Source organism: Microplitis mediator, chromosome 6 (genome assembly GCF_029852145.1).
Source record: "Microplitis mediator isolate UGA2020A chromosome 6, iyMicMedi2.1, whole genome shotgun sequence".
In the NCBI taxonomy this organism is placed as follows: domain Eukaryota; kingdom Metazoa; phylum Arthropoda; class Insecta; order Hymenoptera; family Braconidae; genus Microplitis; species Microplitis mediator.
The window spans coordinates 21,938,384-21,960,535 of NC_079974.1; the positions used below are offsets into that span (position 1 = coordinate 21,938,384).

Genomic DNA, 22,152 nt, shown 5'->3' on the forward strand with positions numbered 1-22,152 from the left:
TTTTCCGGATATTATTACTTTTGGATTACAATTATCACACAAATCACAAGATATTTATCCACACGATGAAAGCAATATTAATTGTCTAAATAAACTTTCATATCTCATATAAATAAAATCAGTTCGTATTTTCAGCGACCGCTAATATCACATTAAATTTTAGTATCAGTTTCAGTTGCCTATTTATTTAAATTCCATAAAAATTTTCCTTACGGCCTAAATTAAAAAATATCACATGCAAATTTAAATATTTTTATCAAAAAGAACTTTTCTCAAAAAATTCCTCAAAAAAATCATGAAAATTTACTAACTCGTTGGCAAATTTGATCATTTTTGGTCGCGTACTTCTAAAAATAGATAATACTTTTATCAAATAATGAGCAAATATATGAGCAGTTTTATTGCACGTTCAATAGAAAACTCTTAAAATTATTGTGCCAAAAAAACGATAAATTAATTGACCAGTGACCGGATTCACACGACACACTTTCCGGATAAAAATATTTGGCCGAAATCACTCCGAAATCATAGAATTTTCTTCAATGAAGCCTAAATTTGGCCGAAATCTCGCTAAAGTTGTAGAATTTTATTGGAAAAAACCGAAAGTTGGTCGAAAACATGCCGAAATTTTATTATTCTCAATAAACAGCCCGAAAATTGGCTGATAAATTAAGCCCACCTATTTTCGGTTTTTTTTTGGGCCCAATTATCGGCCATTTTTCGGGCCCAGCTAATTTTCAGACTCGTGTTCACAACCTAGGTCTTTTTCCAGCTTTTTGGCCGAGAAAAATTTTTACCTTTACTTCGGCTTGAAATTTTTCTACCCGGGAATTAGCGAAATAGTTAAGCTTCAAAAACCTTTTGCTTATAAAAAATGGCGAATTAAATTACTGCAGATAGCAGAAATTAAAAGAATGACCCACATGGGCGCCACTTAACAGTTAATTTACTGAGCAATGACCAGATTCACACGACAAACTTTATCAGAATGCTGTAGCTTCGAATGTTCCTTGACGTCATCTCTAAAGTGAGCCCTAAAGGAACAGTAGTAACACTTGAATTGCGTTAATTTTTCACACTCATGGTTAATATGATGCGTCAAAATTCTTTTGCTGTTGTACTTCTTTCTGCAGTCATCATTAGGACACGAGTATTTCCCTTCTGTTTTCTTGGACGGCTTGTACACATCAATAACGCTGGCGTTCTCTCCATTATGGACGCGTGCAATGTGTGACTTTACGTAACAATTCCATTTTGACCGATACTTGCACAGCGGGCACATGAATCTCGGCGGCTTGCCGCAATGAACTAGGTGAGTTTTCAAGCAGCCTTTCATTTTGAACACCCGATTACACTCAGAATTCGGGCACGAGTATTTCTTCTTCTTTGTTTCCGCATTAACTTTGTGACTCTTCTATTTCCGGTAGTAGTCCCATAGTCTTCCGGTTGCAACCGTAATTTAAAGGATATTCATTTGAGTCAATTATCGATGACTGTGTGAGTTCTGGTGATTCGACAAATCTTCGGTACAGTTCATCCGCGACGAATACTTTAGATTTGTAGACTGAAAAATAAGAAAAATTTGTTTTTTTTTGCTGGTATACTTTAGTATTGTGCGCAATAAATTTTTGTGCTGTGCCGGTTTCACACCATTGCTGAAAACACACGTGCTGCACTTTTTGTGCACACAAAATGCTGTAGTTCTAACTCTGGCTAAATTTAGTAATGGCGCGAAAATTTAAAAATTTGAAAAATAAAATTAATTTTTTTGACCGCTAAAAAAAATAGAAATTTTCTGTGTGCGTGCGTGAAAATTTCTAATTTTTCTAATAAAAAGAAAATTGTAAAAATTATTTTTAAATTTTTGTTTTCGCGCCATTGCTAAATTTAGCGGGAGAATTTTTAAATCCGCCTTGAAGTTCTAGATCCTGAAAAAAAAATCATTTCTGTAAAATATAATTCTAAAATAATTGCAATTAACTACTCCTAGTAAATATGGTACATATTTATTAAACATAAATAATTAAAATATGTAAATCGCGTTAATTTCGATGAAAATTTATTTAAAGTTGGAGGAAAGTAAAAAATACAGAAAAATTAAATATTAACAATTGAATCATCGCATTTTAACGAGATCAACGATCCGAATCTCCTTGCCAGGATGACGTTGGTTCAAGTGTCGCCTTAAATTACTTCTAAAACTGGTCTTAAATCCACAATACGAGCACATAAAGCGAGGCGCTTGTCCACACTCGTATTTCAAGTGAGTCAATAAAGTTCCTTTGGCTTTATAACTTCTACCGCAATTGTCATTGGGACAGAAGTAATAACCTTTCGTTAGTCCGGGAATACTTCTTACTGACCGTCGTCTTCTCTGTCCACTTTGCGATCCTGTAAAATAAAATTTATTTGTTAGTAAAAATTGATTGACACTTAAATCTGCACACATACATGCTGGGTGTTAATAAAAATCAGTTTTTAATTCTGAAAAAAAAATAAATAATTGTTATAAATTTAATAATTACTTTTGTCGACACTCATATTAGAGTTTTTTGTTATTTGTTAGATAAATTTCTGGAATTTTAATTGTTAATTTTAAATTCAAACGAGGATTTTTTTTTATTTTAAGAAATACCTGATGGTGTTTTTTTATAATTAAATTGCAGATGCGCAATTGAATCCTGGTGATAAGATTACTTTTGACTCTTCGCAATTTTGATCTAAATCTGAAAAAAAAACTATTTTGGTTACATATTAGAAAAAAGAAATTACTGAGTCAAATAAATATTTACTACTGTTGTAAAAAAAAAATAATGAATTTAATTCCAATAAAATTAATTTTTATTTCGCAGAGTAAAAAAAATACAATAAAATTTCAGTGTTAATTTAATCGGTGGTAAGATAAATTTTGCAAAAAAAGCTTGGAAAATTTTGAATTCTTATAATAAAAAATAAATTTGTCCGATATATTTGTTGCTTATTAAACTAAAAATCCTATAATTTCTAATGAGAAAAATTATTTTGTAAATTATTAATATATATTCATAAAAACAAATATTTTCTTACAAATAAAAAAACTAAAAATTTTCGATTCGAAGCTCAGACGTAAATTTATGTTATTAATCAATATCGAATCGTAATTAATTCATTAATTTTTCGCATCAATCATTAATTAAAATTACCTATAAATATTTTGCCAATTAATACTTATAACAAACTGCATATTTTTTACTTTTAATCCAAATACTAATTTTTCTTCCGTCAAAAAATTTCAAATGTTTAAAAAATAATCAAAATTTTTAACCCCTTTCAAATTCTCATAAATATTCTTCCTCGCGAAAATATATGTGCACGCGACAAACAAATGTAACATACATAGGATATAATTTCCATTGGTGTAAATAAAATTTGTTCAAATATAAAAATATGAAGTATAGTCTTTTTAAAATTTTATCATTGTTCTAATTTTTTTTTTTTTCAAAATCTCTAAATCATTATTTAGCTAATGATATTGAATTGCTAACTATCATTACTAGGGACAAGATTTTTGCCTTATTTTTGAAATGAGGTTCAAATTTTTACGATCAATATTTTTACCGTAATTAAAAAATTAAGATTCATAATGAATGATTCAAAATTTGATTATTTATGAAAATCTTAATTTTGAAATTACGGCTTTATTATTAGTCCTAAGAAAAAATTATAAGAGATGTTTTTTTTAGAAAATTAAATTTCCTACAACTTTTGTTCGAAAAATTTTTTAATACGATCAATATTTTTACTGTAATTAAAAAATTAAGATTCATAATGAATGATTCAAAATTTGATTAATTATGAAAACCTTAACTTTGAATTTACGGCTTTCTTATTAGTCCTAAAAAAAAATTATAAGATACATTTTTTTTTTAAAATTAAATTTCCTACAACTTTTGTTTGGAAAATTTTTCGATACGACCAATATTTTTACCGTAATTAAAAAATTAAGATTCAAAATTTGATTAATTATGAAAACCTTAACTTTGAATTTACGGCTTTCTTATTAGTCCTAAAAAAAAATTATAAGAGACATTTTTTTTAGAAAATTTAATTTCCTATAACTTTTGTTTAAAAAATTTTTTAATAAGACCAATATTTTCCCCGTAATATTAAAAATTTCACACCACTAATTATTAATTATTTTAAAATTAACGCAAAAATCCTGGCCCTAATCATAACTAATTTACTTAGTAGCGTAAATTTTTTTGCAAGGGTTGTACAGCTCAATGACGTAATTTTCGAGCCCGTAATGTCTGGCGCTGACGTGAGCTTTGAGATCGGCCTTGCGATGTGACCTATGATTGCAATAGGGACACTTGAATCTCGGGGGTTTTCCGCACTGGTAATTGTAATGAGTATTGCGATTGCTCTTATCGCTAAAAGTTTTCGTGCAGTTCGGGTTCAGGCATGCGTACTTGACAGCTTCTATTTGCAAATCGGATTGCTCTGGGTTAAAATCTTCGCTGTGATCTTCGGTCATCCAAATAATCTGCGGCGGCTCTGTAAAATAAAAATTAAATTTTTATTAATTAATCTAGTAATTAAAAATTTTTTTTTAAGACTACTAGTCTACTTATTTTTTTACATAAAAATTTTTAGTTACTCCCCATAAAATTATTTTGTGCAATAGATTTTTAAGAAGATTTTATTTATAAGAATTTAAATACATGAATTTAAAACATAAATTATAAATATTTTATTGAGTAAATATTTAACTATAGATATATATTTTTTATATTTATTAAAAATTAAACCGAAGGTCTTTTGCATTCATATTTAATATGATAAAATAAATTATCTTTCCGCATGTATCTGCGATTGCAGTTCGGACACTGAAAATTGCAGGATTTCGTTGCGGGTTTATCGTAAAGTTCGATAACGTTCGTCTTGAGATTCGGGTGAATTCGCTTCGCATGAAGAAGAATATTGTATTTTGTAACAGACTTATATTGGCAGTGAGGGCACATGTATCTCGGAGGTTTCCCGCAGTAATATTTAACGTGTTTATTTCGTGATCCCTCATGTTGAAATACTTTCTGGCAGTTCGCGTTCGGACAAAACAAAAATTCCGATTTCGCTGCCGGTCTTCCGGCTACAGAAGTTACTATTTCATTTCCCAGTCTTATTTTTCCTCGAGGAATTACGAAGCCTGAAAAATTGAAACAAAAAAAAATCTGTTAATTTTAAAACTCATTTATTTTTTTACATACGATTTATTATAATCAAGTAAAAAAAATTTTAATCCTTTTATTTGAAACCTGAAAAGTCATTTTTTGTTTATTATTAATTTCAATTATAAGCAATAAATAAAAATGACATTTTGATATTCAAATTATTTTATTTTTTTTTTTCAAGTGTCAACTTATAATTAAAAATTAAATTTTATGTTCACCATTTTTTTTTGTATCAAAATTAATTTTTTTTAAATTAGTTCGATTTTCCACCACCGACTAATCAGAAACCAGGCCTACAAAAGAACAAGGGACATAACCTCAAAATTTTAACCATGGGTACGAACTTCGATACCAAAAAACTTTCATAAATAAAAATCAAAACTGTCAAAAAAAATAAAAGAAGAAGTTTCGTACTTGGTCTGGTTTCGAATCTTTAAGTATTTTTACAACCAAAAAAAAAATTCGCGGCCATTAATACCCTGAAATTTTCCAAATACTTTTGAAATTTTCTTATCGGGCCTACGCTCGATTAAAAAAAATTATGAAAATAATAACTTGGCGTGATGTTTCTTAAAATGATACTTCAGATCAGATTTTCTGTGAGTTTTGTAATCGCAGTGCGCACATTTAATGCGCCGTTCTTTGCCGCACTCATACTTGAGATGAGTTCTCAAACTTGTTACCAATTTATAAACCCGCTGGCAACTTTCATTCGGACAAACAAAGTCCCCCTTTTTGACACAGGGGTTGTACAACTCAACAACAATACATTCCAAATTTTTGTGCATTCTTTTCGAGTGTTTCTTAACATTTGAGGACTTGTGGGACCGGTAATCGCAGTGCGAGCATTGATATCTCGGGGGTTTTCCGCATTGAAATTTAACATGGCTACTCCAGCCTCTCTTGTTGCTAAAAAGGCTGTCGCAATTCGGACACTTTAATTTAACTTTTGATTTCTTCAATAGACTTCGTCTTGTTCTGCGACAGGCATCAACGTCCACCCATTCAAATTTTGCATCTGCAAAACAAAAAATATTATTTGTTAGAAACAATTTTGATTCCCTTCCTCTAGAAAAAAAATAAACGTATAGATTTCCTAAAATTAATTTTAGAAGATGAAAGAAATTTTGAAATTTGCATGGGGCGTAAAAAAAAGTCATGAAAATTAAAGGCAATTGGTAAAAAAAATTTTATTCAAAATCAATGTCAATAAAAGAAAAAAATTAAGTCTATTAATTTCCACACATATATTTCATATGAGCGTCTAATCCCTTCTTGAATTTGTATCGCTTCGAACAATTTGGGCAGACATACGTTCCCACTTCATCAGGGTAAGGGTTGTACAGTTCGATAACATCTGGTTCGACATCACTGTGCAATGCTTTAGAATGTGTCCTGACATTTGGCGCCCAATGCGATCTATAATTGCAGTGCCCGCACTGATATCTTGGCGGTTTGCCGCAGATGTATTTAACATGCTTGCGAAGAGTATTTTCGTCCTTGAAAACGCTGTTGCAGTTAACATTTATGCAGGGATACTTAATATTATTCACGTTGAAGTTTGATATTCCTCCGTGATAATACTCACTGTCAAATCTCCGTAACATAATTGGGTAGTTTGCCCCTGTAACAACATAATTTATTTATTTCAGTATAATTTCAAACGGTATTTAGTTTTTGAGGGTAATGTTTGAAAACTCATGCTACCAATTTAACCCCACATGCTTCCCTTTTAACCTAAAAAATTATCGGTACAGTAGACTTCTTTAATAACCTGTACTAGTATTTTTAGTTTAATGCCGAGTCTTGGGCTCGAACAGTAGACCCACATACTGGAGTACGTTAAATTTTGTTTAGTAATTTATACCCTGGCAGATCTATGTTACGGTAATTTACCGCATTTTATTGTAATTTACCGTAAAATACGGCATTTCAACGGCAACCTTGACACAATTTACGGTACCATACGGTAATTTGCCGAAATTTGTGGAATTTTCACCATAAGTGCCGTATTTTTTTATTTTCAAAGAGCAACACTCCCTAGCGGATCCGAATTACGGTAAATACAGTGATTTACCGTAATTTACTGTGCCTAGCAGAATTACCGTAAATTACAGTAATCTATGGCAAATTACGGTAAATTGCCGTAATTTACGGTAATTCTGCTAGGCGCCGCAAAATTACGGTAAATTACGGCAATTTACCGTAATTAGCCTAGATTACCGTAATTTACGGCAAATCACCGTAATTTACGGTAATTCTGCTAGGCACAGTAAATTACGGTAAATCACTGTATTTACCGTAATTTGGATCCGCTAGGGCTTCACTTTACGATAAAATACCGCAGGTTTGCCGCAATTTTGCGGTAAATTACCGACGTCTTACTGCAAATTTACGGTAAAAATACTGTACCTTTGGTGTGAAATACCGTAATTTCGCCTTAAAATACCGTAGTTTTTCCGAATACCGTAAATTTCGGTAATTACCGTAATTTTAATCCACCAGGATAGTAAAAAAAAATAAATGAATAAATAAATAAATAATTTATCAAACACAAATCTTTTATTTAAAACAAAATTATAAAAAATTTAAATCAAAATCTTGATAATAAATATTCAATTTTTTATGAATCGTTTTTCGGGGCATCTTTATATCTTTCGTCATAGACTCTCCTCATGTAGGTTTTTAAATTCTGCTTAAAGTGACTCTTGAAATGAAGAACCAGGTCATTTCTTTCTCTAAAATATCGTGCGCAATTCGTATTCGGGCATGAGTAATAATTATCAATAAAGGCTTTAGAGGTAACATTAGATTTAGAGTTGGTATCAATGCACTTAGGTTCTGAGTTGGTATCAATGCACTTGGATTTTCTCTTTATTTTTTTAGATTTTTTACGAATATTAATATCGGACTTCCTACTGATGTTCCGTATGAGTCTAGATCGCAATCTCAAGCCGCCATTTTCAGGCATTGGATCGTCAACTTTTTTTTTTTTATCATGACAAAAACTGTAGTGGCTGTTTCTTAATCTTTCGCTCGTGAATGTTTTGTCGCATTTTGAATCGGGACATGCGTATTTAATACTCTTAATTTTCAGTAAATTTCCACTAATTACGGTCCTGCCAGTTTGGATTTCTTCATGATTCACCGGATGTGAAACGTCGACATCTGAAACATAACAAAAATCATTTGTTAGTACAGGAATTTTTTTTCAAAAATAAATTCATAGCGAAAAAACACAAATTCTATTCTTAACAATAAAATCGAAATTTCTTTCTACAAATTGGTGGTAAAGGAAGTAGACACATATTAAGTAATTATTTTTTATTTAATTAATCTGCATTACATGTATGCAAATACAATTTTTTTTTAATAATTTTATTTTCGACCACAAATTATATTTATGGTTGAAATCTTACATAAAATTTATCGAATCTCGAAAATAAAAAAATTCGCTCACTTCTAGTGAGTCGATTAATAATTTGAATTTAACAAAAACTGAAAACTTTTTCAAGGAATAGTTGAGATTAATAATAAGAATAATGAAATTTTTTTGAATTAAATAAATAATTTAAAGATGCGCAACTAGAATAAATTAAGTGCATTAGTCTTTTAATGTAATTATGAATGTGCAGTAAAAATGAAATAAGTATCACATAATTTACTAGTTCGCTACATCAATTTATTTAAATTTTGGTTTATGCTGTAGCAAAAGAGGTTTTATGTCCGGTTCGCATAATGTTTCAACTGTCTTCTGAAAAAAAAATATTCGTTTTCATTAATAATGAATTAACGGATCCGAACTACGGTAAACTACCGTAAATTGCGATAATCACCGTAATTTACGGTTTTATTGGGAAGATTTGCGGTAAAAATGTGGCATTTTACGGCAAATTACGGTATTTTACAGTAAAATACTGTGCTCTGCGGTAAATTTCTGTATTTCCGGTAATTCGCGGCAACCTTACGGTATTTTACCACAAAATTGCGGTAACATTGCGGTATTTCACCGTAATAGTATAAATTTACTGCAAAACTACGGAAAATTACCGTAATGCAAAGTATTTTACAGTGTTCCGGAATTTTTTTGAGAAATTACCGCAGCTTGCAGTAATCACCGTAATTTACGGTTTTGTTAGGAAGAATTGCCGTAAAAATTCGGAATCTTACAGTAAATTATGGTATTTTTCGGTAATTCGCGGCAACCTTACGGTATTTTACCACAAATTTGCGGTAACATTGCGGTATTTCACCGTAATTGTCTCAAATTTACTGCAAAGCTATGGCATATTGCCGTAATGCGAAGTATTTTACTGTATTCCGGTAAAATTTTGAGAAATTACTGTAAATTGCCGTATTCTACCGTAATTTGCAGCAGATTACCGTAAAATACGGCAAATTATCAGTAAAATACAGCAATAGAACAAGAAAATTCAAAACCTTAACTTGAATTCAAACCGCGGACTACTTACCTTAGATTGTGCAACATCATTGAGAGGGACATTTTTACTAGAATTTTCCAATTCCGCGGGGTTGTAAAGCTCAATAACCTCGACATTAACATCCGAATGAATTCTGTGCGCATGATCTTTAATGTTTCTCTTGAGCAGCGACTTGTAATCGCAGTGCGGGCACTTGAATCTCGGCGGCTTGCCGCAGTATAAATTAACATGGGCATTGCGATTGTACTTTTTGCTAAATACTCTATTGCAATTCGGGTTCGGGCACGCGTACTGCGCAGGGCCGATCTGAATACTTGATAAATCCTTTCCCATCTGGTTGTGCGCCAGCCAAAAATTAGCGAACACTGAAAAATAAAATTTTTTTGTTAGTAAAAACACAGAAACAAAATTTTTAGAACAGAGACAAACATTTCTTAAAATAATCCCCGTAATAATTAGCGCAGACATTTATTTATAAATTAGTAGATCTTCTAAGCACCCAAGCGCGCGAAAAATTTTCACTTATCCTAAAAAATAAGTAATCAGAGGGCAGGTTTCAAGTGAAAAAATAATTATAAAAAATATTTATTTATTTAACAACAACGACAAATTAATACTGCTTTCACAGTTTCTATAATAAAACTCAATAAATTCCCAGCATATGGGGCTTGTACAGCTCGATAATACTGATTTCACATTGCGGGTGCCTGCGCTTACAATGTTCCTTAATATTCGTCTTAAAGTGCGACTGCTGATCACAGTAACCGCATTTATATCGCGGAGGTTTCCCACACTGATGTTTAAAATGTCTATTACGATTACTCTTATCGTTAAAAACACTCTTGCAATTGGGATTCAAACAGGCGTATTTTTCGTCCTTAATTTTGAGAAGATCTGAAAAATAAAAATGTAAAATATTCGTCAATATTTTTATTATTTTATTGTTATCGCAGCACTTAATTATTTGAATAAATAAATTTTCTACTTGTCATGCAAACAAATTAATTAAATTGTTAAAAGAAATGTTAATTTTAATTAATAGTTTATTTATTTAATAATAGACTTTTAAATACTTCGATACAAGTATTTTATAATCAATACTTTTTCAAAAATTTCTAAATACTTATTGTTTAATAATAAATTTAATAGTATATTACACACCTAGGGCAGTAAAGTAAAAAATGTCTCAGGTCGCATGTAATCTGAAGCTTTTTTATTTACTACCTAAGGTGGGTATACTATTTTTCTCCTCGACGGAGGCGGAAAGCGGCAACTTCGTTTCGCACAGCGACAAAAGTTGACACTTTCCGCCCGAAGGGGAGAAAAAATATTTAATTAATTATGAATTATGATTATGATTAATTGCCACAGCGAAATTGTAAATGATGAATAAGATTTTTTTTATGCCGGAAGTGTTCGTAGCAATTGTCCGATGGGCAAATGAATTTGTCTTTTTTTTGCGAGTTGGGTTTGTAAAGTTCGATAACGGGTGTAACGGCGTCGTGGTGTTTGTTAATGACGTGGCGCTTAACGTCATTACGCCACGTGGTCTGATAATCGCAGTGCGGGCACTTGAACCTCGGCGGCTTGCCACAGTGATTGTTTATGTGACTGCGCAAGTTGTAATATGAATTAAAAACACTGCGACAGTTTGAATTCGGGCAGGGGTAACGCGCTGATTGGCCTGATATGTTACGCCTTAGGAGATGCGGCTCCGCAAAAATTATCTCGTGGTGGTAAACTGAAACAAAAGTAATTTTTGTGTTAATTATTGTCATTATTTTTTATCGTTATCAGTATTTTTATTATTAAGAAGATTGAAAATAAGTAGTAATGTGTAGTATGTAGTAAATACCTCAGATAGTTCCCTGAAAAATGAGTTTTTACTTTGAAAGATCGGTCATGCTTTAGAAGTTGGAAAATTTTTGGAAAAGTTTTAAAGTGCACTAAATGCTAAGTATTTTTTATATTTATATATTTACAAATATATGTGTCACTTATTTACAAAAAAAAATTTGAAAAATATTTTGCTAAAAAAATTTGGTTCATGTTTTTTTTTGTGAGCAAATTCCTGTGAAAAAATCTTTTTGTAAAATTTTAGAAATTTTTACCAGGAAATTTTCGGTATAAAATTTGAATAAATTTTTAAAAAGATTTTTTCCCGGGTTTTGTTAAAAATAATTTTTTTTCTATTAAATATCACAAAATATTTACAGTACACTGTGAAAAATTCTCAAAAAATTTTACTATGGGTGTATAGTAACACCGGACTATAAGAAAACTGATTCAAAATTTACAAGTGTCCCATAGTAAACGTATGCGCATAGGCCACAATCGTGTAGTCTGCGCATACGTTTACTATGGGACACTTGTAAATTTTGTACCAGTTTTCTTATAGTCCGGTGTTACTATGCACCCATAGTAAAATTTGTTGGGAATTTTTCACAGTGTAGATATTTTTCAGTCCGCCAGTAAATTTTCCTGAAAAAATTTAAAATTTATTATCCGACAATTTCATTAATATTTGAAATATAAATTAAAGATAAAATCTCATTTATTTGGACCAGTTACAATTTTTGTTACTATTAAATATATAAATTTATCATTGTATATAAATATTTAAAAAATTTGGTTTCTTTGTTCACAAAAACATTATTAGATATTTTCCTTCTATATTTATATAAATACCCAGATATTTTTGAAAATGAGTTTATATTTTATCTATATCTCTCAACGACCCAAACTTCTTGACCCGGATGTCGTTTTTGTTCGTGAATTTTAACATTAGTCTTCAAATGCGACCGGTAATCGCAGTACGGGCACTGAAAACGCGGGGGTTTTCCGCAGTGATAATTAATATGCGTCCCTAAGTGACGTTTTTCTTTGAAAACACTTTTGCAGTTTGGATTCGGACAGGGAAAACGTCCGACTTTAACCCCATGGTTGCTCGAAACAGGCTTATAATTACAACCAGGTCGCGCAGGTGGCGGCATCATCATATACGCGAGGTCATAACCTGAAACAAAAACAAATAAAATAGTTATTAAAATATTCTTCATTTAAAATCAATCATCAATTCTTGCAATTACGAAAAAAAATTAAAATAAATATTCAATACTCGAATTATCTGATATTTTTATTCATAAAATTACATGTCAAGTTTAAACATATCAATAACTATTTCTTCTTTGTCGGAATGAATTCGGCGGCAATGTGTCTGTACATTTTGTTTGTACAAAGATTGATAAGAACAATAAATGCATTTAAAACGCAAAGAACTTCCGGTTTCATGGCCTGTATTTAATTTGTAACGATTTGCGTAAATTTTCCAGCAGTTTTTATCATGGCGACCAAAATTTTGTACTCCCGCGGCATCATAACCTGGAACAAAAATTTCAATCATTTATTTTGATACTCAAAATTAATTTTTTTTGTTGCTAGTGACGATATTCGGTAAGTAGACAATTTTATTTAAATTATAGTAAAAAAAATAATTCAAATCGGGTTTAATGAACTTTTGTTGGCAGCAGTAGCCTTCGGCTCGCGCGGCAAACTTCTAATCTCGTGGCCTGCCCTCTAGCTTTGAATGAAAAAATTAATAAAGAAAAATATTCTTAGCAATTAAAATAAAAATAAAATAAAATGTGTGTTTGATCACTGGTTTATTGTATGAAATTTTAGAAAATGTGATGATTTAGTGATTTCAGTACAAATATTTTCAATCTATTAAATAGATTTTTTTAAAAAATATATCATTCAAAAATTATTTTCTTTTTATATTTAATATTCAAAAAAATAATTTAGTAACTTTTTAATTACTACTCAATTAAAAATTACTATTATTATTAATCATTTAAGTTTTTCAAATTTCTTGACTTTACACGAGCGTTTAAGATGAACGCGCAGGCTGGCGAAGTATCTGAAGACCGAACCGCATAAGTTGCACTGGTGAATTTTTCCGCAGTCTTCTCTCAAGTGTTTTTCGAGCATCCACTTCTTCATGTAGCAGATGCTACAAGATACGCACACGTATGGGTACTTTTTAGACCGGAATGACCGTGAGGATGGACAAAAGACGCAGAACTTTCGCTGATGACGTTCTAGGCCGCCGCGGTGGGCGAACGTCCGGTAGCAGAACTGACACGCGAAACTGCTTTTCAAGTCCTCCAGTACGACAGTACTCAGCGGATCTTCGCCAAACTCATCTAGAAAATTAGACAATAATCATATTAGTGATTTTATTACAACAAATGTTCAAAATTCGTAACTTATTTTTGATTAATTCAAATTTTAATCGATTTTATATTTTTTTTAGTCGCGGGTTCAAGAGACATGCAGATGATAGAGAAGGAAAGCCGTATTTTTAAAAAATAAAAAAAAAATTTTTTTGAATAATTTTGATTTTTTTTGTTACATTAATTTTATTTTTTGAATAATTCCGTAGTTTTGCTCCGTAATATTCTGTAATAAAAAAAAAATTAGTTAATAATTTTGTAGAGAAATAAAAAATAAAATTAAAAAACTTTCGAAATTTACAAAAAATTGGAAAATTATTTTACTCAAATAATTATTTATTTTTTTTCTTAAATTACACTAATTAAATTTTATAAATATGATAGATTACAAATAAATATTTTATTTTAAATTTAAAAGTCGAATCTATTTTATTTTGGCACGCGATCGAGGTATCGATTATTTAATTGCATTGATTTGTGTACAAAAATTTGAGTGCCTATCACATGTGACTGTACAAAATTACACATTTAATAAATAATTATATTCGAGTTTCTAAGTCATGATTGTAAGTGTGAAGTTTCTCGTGGTCGCGAAGGTGATGTCGATGCTTGAACTTTTTCTTGCAGCTGGAGCATTGAAATCTCGGGCCGACCCCGCACTCTAGTCTTAGATGTCTCGTGAGATTGCACTTGTGTGAATAACTCCGCGTGCATTTAGGACACGAGAAAGGCCCGTAAATAGATGACGTGGACTCGTTGGCTCCTGGCAGCAGACCCCAAGCTGTAACAAAAAAATAAACTCTCTTTTTGTGAACTAACCGTTTGGTTTTTCAAGCCCGATAATCCAGCTTGTGTTTATTATTTTATTAAATGGTGACAGTCAATTTGAAAGCGTAATTAGCAAAAAAAAAAAAAAATTAATAAATAGTGATGCAGTTCTAGTCACTAGTGATTTACTTCAGATCATGCGAGTAGATGAATTAACTCAATAAGAGTTGTGTCTTTATAATATTTATTCAAAAATTATACAGGACATCTTTGTTTTATATTTTGAATATTTTTAGTTTTATCATACGGTTTAACAATTTATTAAATTTATAATTAATAATATTTAATATAGACTCTGTCTATGATATCAGACTATTTGTTTCTCTATAATTATTGTCTATTAAATTAAATTTAATACTTTCCTACGTTCGTTTGCTCATTTTGGGTTTAATAGCAATAATTTTTTATTCCTAAATAAATTTTTTATATTTAGAAATTATTGCCCTGAACAAAAATATATGGCACTACAATATGATCTAATATTGTAAATTAAGTCTTACCGAAGATTATTTACAGACCATTAAATACAAAAGTAACGTAATATAAACTATAATAGAAGTATGTAACAACAGATCGGAAGATTGGTACAGATCTTAGGACGTTAGTGCTTTTGGTGCGTGCGCATGTGGAGCAAAAGATTGTGCTTGTGTTTAGATTTTTTATGGCACAGGGGACATTCGAACTGCGGCTCGACTCCGCACTCGAATTTAATGTGCCGGTTTAGTGAGTGAAGTCGCGAGTAATTGTTGCCGCATTTTGGACAGAAGTAACTCGAAGGAGGGCTCGATTCGCCGGCTAAGTCTGACGAATTTTCCAGAGGCTGCTCCATAGACAGATGATCCATTGGCGGAAGCTGATCCGCTGTAGCAATATGAGTTTCGGTGATTTTCTGCTCAGCTACCAGACGGAGATATAGACTCTGGTATTGATAGAACCACTTGACTGCCATTCCCGGTGACTGGCCAAGCTCTAAGAAAGTCAACAAACAAAAAAATATTCTCGCGTCAATTACAACTGTTATTATTATCCTTCTTCAACAATTCCTGGATGAGACAAGACAAATACACATTTACCATTCACCCGGAAGCACGAATAACTAAAAACGACAACAGGATAATGCTCAACACTTAATTTTTCATTCTTTTTTATTAACTATATAAATTTATCAAATAAAAAATAAAAAGTTATCTTCATCGTCTGAGTTTTTTAATTATACAGATTAATTTGAGATGCTCTTGCAATTCGAACCTCCATCCAAAATCACCACCGCAGTATTTACAAACATATCGCTTAGGCTTCAACCTCTCCCCTGAAATCAAAACATAATAATTACGTGGGTAAATCTATTCATAGACTCATGCTTCCAATCAATCATCGGGCCAAATCTATATAAATCTACCTCAAGTATTTTCAATAAAAACAAATTTATTAAACCTCTGCATACAGTAAGAAATTAACAAACTGACTGGTAACACAATCGATATTTAAATGACAGCTCAATACAACTAATAATCATTCATGATAAGCAGTTATATGTTTCCTAAGTTCGTATCGATACTTAAATTTCCTACTGCACGAATTGCAGGAAAATTTTTTTTCCTTGTTCCCACACTCGACTCGCTGGTGCCTTCTCAGGCTGTCCAGCCACTTGTACCCCTTTCCGCAAACACTACAGATATACATGTGCTCCTGCTGCTTCTCGACAGGCGGCGACACGAAAGTCATATTTTTCGCCAGGACATTCGTCGCGAACCCACTCGTCGCGGTCTTCCTGTGCTCGACCTGTTCCTCAAACATTCGCAGCCCATCAGGAACATCGCACTCGCCAAAGTCCTCCATTTTCATCAACCATCGGCTGTCATACTCCAGCCTCCCTGCAATCATCAACATCACGACCCCATTAGTTAAGAAAAAAAAAAAAAAATCAAATCAACCAAAACATTATCAAAAAAAATGAAAACCAGTCTCACTAATAATTAAAATTTACAATTTTTGTAGTTAACCAAATCCCTTTTTATTAAATCCAACTATAATTAATTATAATTTATCAGTATCTATAATAATAATGATATTTCTGTCCATAAACTCGCGGTCATTTAATTACTTCATCTTTTTTTATCACCGAACACTCTGTCGCGATAGCAAACGAGTCTCTGGTGTCTCTGCAAAGTGTCCCGTCTTCTGTAACTCTTCCCGCAGTTCTCGCAAAAATATTCCTGGTCGTCGTTGCGCCCGGGCCCGTTGTCCTGCAACGAACTGGTCAAGTACTCGGTGCACTTGAGCTGGTGTCGCTTCAAACTGTCCACTCTCGTGTAAGATCTTCCGCACCCGCTGCAAAAGTGCAGTCTTAGCTTCTGGTCCCTCCTCAGAATACTTATCGCGTCATTGCCCTGCAGCATCTCGATATCCTCGCTCTGGTAATTCAACTCCGGGTACACGAAGTAGTTCATCTCGTTAATTCTTTGTCTTCTGTATTTTTTAGGATCTGAAAAAATTTTTGAATTTTTGTTAGTAAAAGTTGATCTCAGTAAATTATTTATCATTTTTTTTATATAATTTTATGTCATGTTTAGCTTGAAAAAAAATTATTTACATATTTTTTGATAATTAAAATAAATTTATTAATTATTAATATTTTATTTAAATATTTTTGTAACAATTTATAATTGTTTTTGGTTTATTGGTAACTCAGTTAATTTTATAAAATTTTTATTGATAACAATTAATATATTAATTTTTACCCATCGCAAAATTTGAAAAAAAAAATTTTTTGGGCGGGAAAAAATTTTTTCTGATCCTAAGAAAATTTTTGATTCCAATTTTTAATGAAAAATTTTTCGTGCGCCAAAAAATTTTTTTTTTCGGTGTCTATATATTTTTTTTTTATACATATGTATATATATTATATAAAATAATTAGTTTTAAAAATTTTCACTACAGTGAACTTTAAAATTTAGAATATGTCATTTGTAAACAAAATAAATATGAATAATTAAATTCTATTAATGCATTGTTTCATGTGAGCATTAAGTTGATAATTTCGAAAAAATTTCTGCTCGCAAATGATACACTGGAGTGTCGGTTCTTGAAAGCACTCTTTGTGATGCCGCCGCAAACAACTTAATCGCGCGTATTTATTGCCACATGCATTGCAAATAAAATTCAAGCTCAATTTGCACTTCCGGCCGCGCCGCTTTTTCTCCAAACTATTTGACTGATTTCCCAGCTCGCTCGAATATTCGTCTTCCACATTCTCTTTCTTTATACTCCAGTCAGTGAACGTTGAAGCTGAAAAAAAAAATTATTTTGTCAGTATTTATTCGCTAATTAGTAAAATTATTTAAATGAATATCAAATTTCATTAATGGAAAATAAAATAAAATATAGAGCTGCGTTTTTTTTATTAAATGATACATATTTTATTAAATCATACAATCACTCATTAATTCGCGACAGAAAAAAAGAATTTGGCGCCAAAAATTTAAACTCGACCCCAAAAAATTTTATTTGGAGAAAAAGGAAATTCTTGGCGCCAGAAATTTTTTCTAGTTCAAGAAAATTTTAGTCTTCAATTCATAATGTAAAATTTTTCTTACACCGAGAAATCCTTTTTTTCTGTGCGTACAAAATTTATATTTTTTTAATAAGTAGACAATACAATAGAATACAATACAATAAAATTAAATGATTCTTATGGATACTGAAATTTCCATATTATTTTTTTTTATGACAAACAATCGCATATAATTTTTTATGATTTTTTTTTATTAAATATCTAGTGATAAAAACATTTAAAAGAAATTTTTGTAAGTGACGTTACAAGGTCATTGGCTTTTTAACTTCCCGCTAAGAAAATTGTTTTTTTTTTTTTTAAATTACCATGAGCTGGAATCGAACTCTCAACCTTCGGTTTACGTATACTTTGAAAATATAAAGAAACTTTGTCATCAAATTCTAAACGTCTACGTTTTATTGAAATAGAAGGTCAGTAACTTTGACAGTTTTTTGAAAAAAATGCTCAGATAGTTAATCAATAACTTGAATTTTTTCTATAAATTTTGATCATATAAAATTTTTGTGCGTCCATGTCAGCCATCTTGTTTTACATTTTTACGAGTTAAAATTATTAATTTCCTAACCTCACAATAAAATATTTGAATTACCGCTTATTTAAAATTATAATAATTAATTAGTGTATTAGTAATAAAAATTATCCCTGATAGCTGCATTTTCTCTTAAAAAACTTGCGGTTCATTATTTTTGATTAATTCTACAGAGTTTTTGTTTTTCAAGTTTTGACTACAATATGAGTACAACATGAACCACAAGTTTGCGTAAATTTACGCCCGTTTTCTTAAAATTGCGGGAAAAATCTTGAGAAAAAAGTTTCAGTCGAATTCCATTAATTCGGGCAGAAATTTTCTGGAATTTTCGACTTATCGAATGCCACTTCTCCTTCAAAAAGTAAATTACACGCATGCGCATAGATATACAAATGTATAATGTGTGACACGTGGCCCAATATGGGAACATCGAGTGGGAGGCAGCGTAACTCGTAGTGGGGGTCAAGATTCAGGGGAAGTTCCGACGTAATGGACGTCGACTGTAACTACAAGTCAGCGTTAAATTTTCAAAGTCGATTTTTTAAATTTGGGCCGTAAATTTCCGTCAACTTGCAATCAATTTGGCTATCAGGGTTTAAAAGACTTCCCTACATGGCTTAAAATATTGATAATTTGCTGATAAAATCGCTATAATCGGACAATTAGACATCTGAATTATATACTTAAGAACTTATTATCGATATTTTTCTCCATTAATCAATTTTTTACACGTAAGATAATGTACTTTCATATAATCCTTGCGTTTGAACTTTTTCTTACATTTAAAACACGTATATCTTTTATTACTTCCACACAAATCATAATGACGTTTCATATTATCGCGCCTGCCAAATAATTTACCGCATTTTTCACATTCATATGTTTGAGTGTTACTGGTACCGCACATCGAGTTAATATGTTTCAGCAGAGTTTTCTGTGACAGAAAATTTTTTTGGCACAAGTGACACGTCAAATTTTTTTCATTCATCATTGGAGTGTCAAACCATTGAGATGTCGTCGCATAACTTACAGCAAATGGGTCCAAATTGTATACTGAAAAAAAAAAGAAAATTATCTATTAGTATTTGCTCTTAATAAATATTTTTAAACTTATAATCTAACAAACATTTCTAATTCTAATTCTAATTCTACTTAAACTTGACCTTAGATTTCTACTAAAAAAGAAAAAATGAAAAAAGAATTTCTAGAAGAATAGAAAAAATTTTTATTCAAAAACATGGAGTACAAAATGCTAGTGATTATTATTTCTAAGGAAAAGAAGTCCTCTGTCATATTTTTTTTTGCACATCTCATAATGTTGTTTGACGTAATCCTGACGTCGAAAGGCGCGATTGCACAATTTACAAGAGTAAGGTCTCAGTGCATTTCCGCACAGAAGTTGATGACGTCGCATGTGACTGCGGTGCCGAAATCCTTTGTTACATTTTTCGCAAACGTGAGGCATAATAGACAGCACATTTGAACCACTGGCGGTTCGTTTCTTCACGTTACGTGTTTCGTAACTATGGACCGGTATCATTGAAGCTGACTGATTTCCGGCAGTCATTTGATTGATTTGCTCTATTCCCCGATCCGATGATATGAATATTTGATGGTTCATACTCCAGACCGCATCAATTCTAAAGGCTGGAAAATTTAATTTACTCTTATTCTCATTCATTTAATTTCATTACTGTTTTTATTTTGAGGTTAGTTTTGTTGCGAGTAAACGAATCACCAGTTGAAGAAATAGTTGTTAGTTACGATTTTTTAGTAGAAAAGAAAGTTAATTTAAAAAATTTTTACATTATAATTTTGATAGCTGAAAAAAATTTATTGTTAAAAAATAATGACTCATATCAATAAAAATATTTATTTATTTATGCAGTAATTACATAAAAAAATTAGCATATATAAAAAAACTTAAAATACTTTTGATTGAAAAATAAAATAATTAGTAAGTACGCGTGTGCGAGTAATTCGTACTTATGAATTCATTGTAACGAACCGAATATTGAAATTCCAGTTGAATAATTTGAAAATTTCAACAATTCGATTCAAATTTTGAATTTAATGATGTGTTTGAATTTACCGCCCTAACGAACTGGGCCCCTGATTAAACAACTGAATTCGAGCGAATTAAAAATTTTAATTCTGTTATATTCTGTCGAATTCTGCAAAACAGAATTCAACTGAATTGAAAATTTGAATTTGAATTAAACAGAATAAAAACGATTTAAAAATTTCAAATTCGTTTTAATTCAGTTTAATTCGGATTCAGAACCAGAAATTGGAGAATTATTTTCGAATGAATCAGAATTAAACCGAATAGAATTATTTAAATTCGTTTTAATTCGGACAAATTCTGGTTTTCCTGCCGAATTAGACAGAACTCATTTTTAAGCTAGGTACCGAATTAACAGAATTTATCTGAATTAAATAGAATTAAAGATTTAACTCTGTTTAATTCGATTGAATTCAGTTGTTCAATCAGGGGCGCCACTGCCATTTTGTTTTCTCTACCCGCGGATGAAAACAAAATGGCGGTGACCCTCGTGTGTGGCAGCCGATCCGAACACCTGAAATTTCATTGTCGACTCAGTTTAAAAATTATTTGGCACACCTTCAATAAGTAAAAAAAAATAAAAATAATGATAACGATAAAAATATTAAATGAATTAAAATAACGATTATTTTCTCTTAATTATTTGAATAACCTCAATGCCGAGTCGTTTTTTCTCACAATTTTGTCTATGAGCAGTAAGAACAAATTTGTGTCTGAATCGTCTGTTACAAATGTGACATTTCTCAGATGGATCGACGCCACACTCGAGACGTTTGTGCCGACTCAGAGATGTCGCAGCGATATAAGATTTGCCACATTTTGTACAGACATATTTTCCATCGCGATCTCGTACTTCTTTTGATTCATTAACCGAAGTTTTGTACGCGACACCAAGAAGATTTTGTGGATAATAATCTTCCCCGTCTGAGGATGAGTGCGAAACCTCCAATAATTCCTCGATATCTGAAACAAAATATTTAAATAATCAGTCAGTTTATTATTGCACTCATTACTTATTATTATTATCATCATTATTTATTACAATTAATTATAAATAAATAAATAATACACAAGTTTTTCAGGCGCGTGCTCAAGTAATCAGTAGCCAAGTGAGACCACGACAGTCACAAAGAAAATAGCAGAGAAATGAATAAATTTATTGTCGTTGAGAAATCTAGTAATTTAAATAAGTCATTAATCGGTCACTTAAGTAATTTATTAAACGATTAATTTCGTACACTTAATTCAATTAATTAATAAAATTACAAA

At 31.1% G+C, this 22,152-nt stretch overlaps 2 protein-coding genes across 4 annotated transcripts in view; both read right to left on the minus strand.

Annotated features, from left to right (window-relative positions):
* Positions 1-1,333: 1,333 nt before the first annotated feature.
* LOC130670577 (zinc finger protein 27-like) lies at positions 1,334-4,572 on the minus strand. The gene is made up of 2 exons (XM_057473992.1): positions 4,222-4,572; positions 1,334-2,454 (listed from the first exon to the last, which is right to left on the minus strand). The coding sequence occupies exons 1-2, from the start codon at positions 4,514-4,516 to the stop codon at positions 2,117-2,119; spliced, it is 633 nt and encodes a 210-aa protein (XP_057329975.1). The 5' UTR covers positions 4,517-4,572; the 3' UTR covers positions 1,334-2,116.
* A 1,162-nt stretch (positions 4,573-5,734) lies between these two features.
* Positions 5,735-22,152, minus strand: part of LOC130670264 (longitudinals lacking protein-like) — a 216,444-nt gene continuing 200,026 nt past the window's right edge. Inside the window, exons 7-8 of one of the 3 annotated variants that reach the window (XM_057473579.1) lie at positions 6,799-6,834; positions 5,735-6,228 (exon numbers count right to left, since the gene is read on the minus strand). In XM_057473579.1, the coding sequence (XP_057329562.1) occupies positions 5,750-6,228; positions 6,799-6,834 (515 nt within the window). In that variant the 3' untranslated portion in view covers positions 5,735-5,749. Of the gene's footprint in view, positions 6,229-6,798; positions 6,835-16,212; positions 16,590-22,152 lie in introns of those variants that run through there. The other 2 variants (XM_057473580.1, XM_057473582.1) reach the window with 2 other exon arrangements.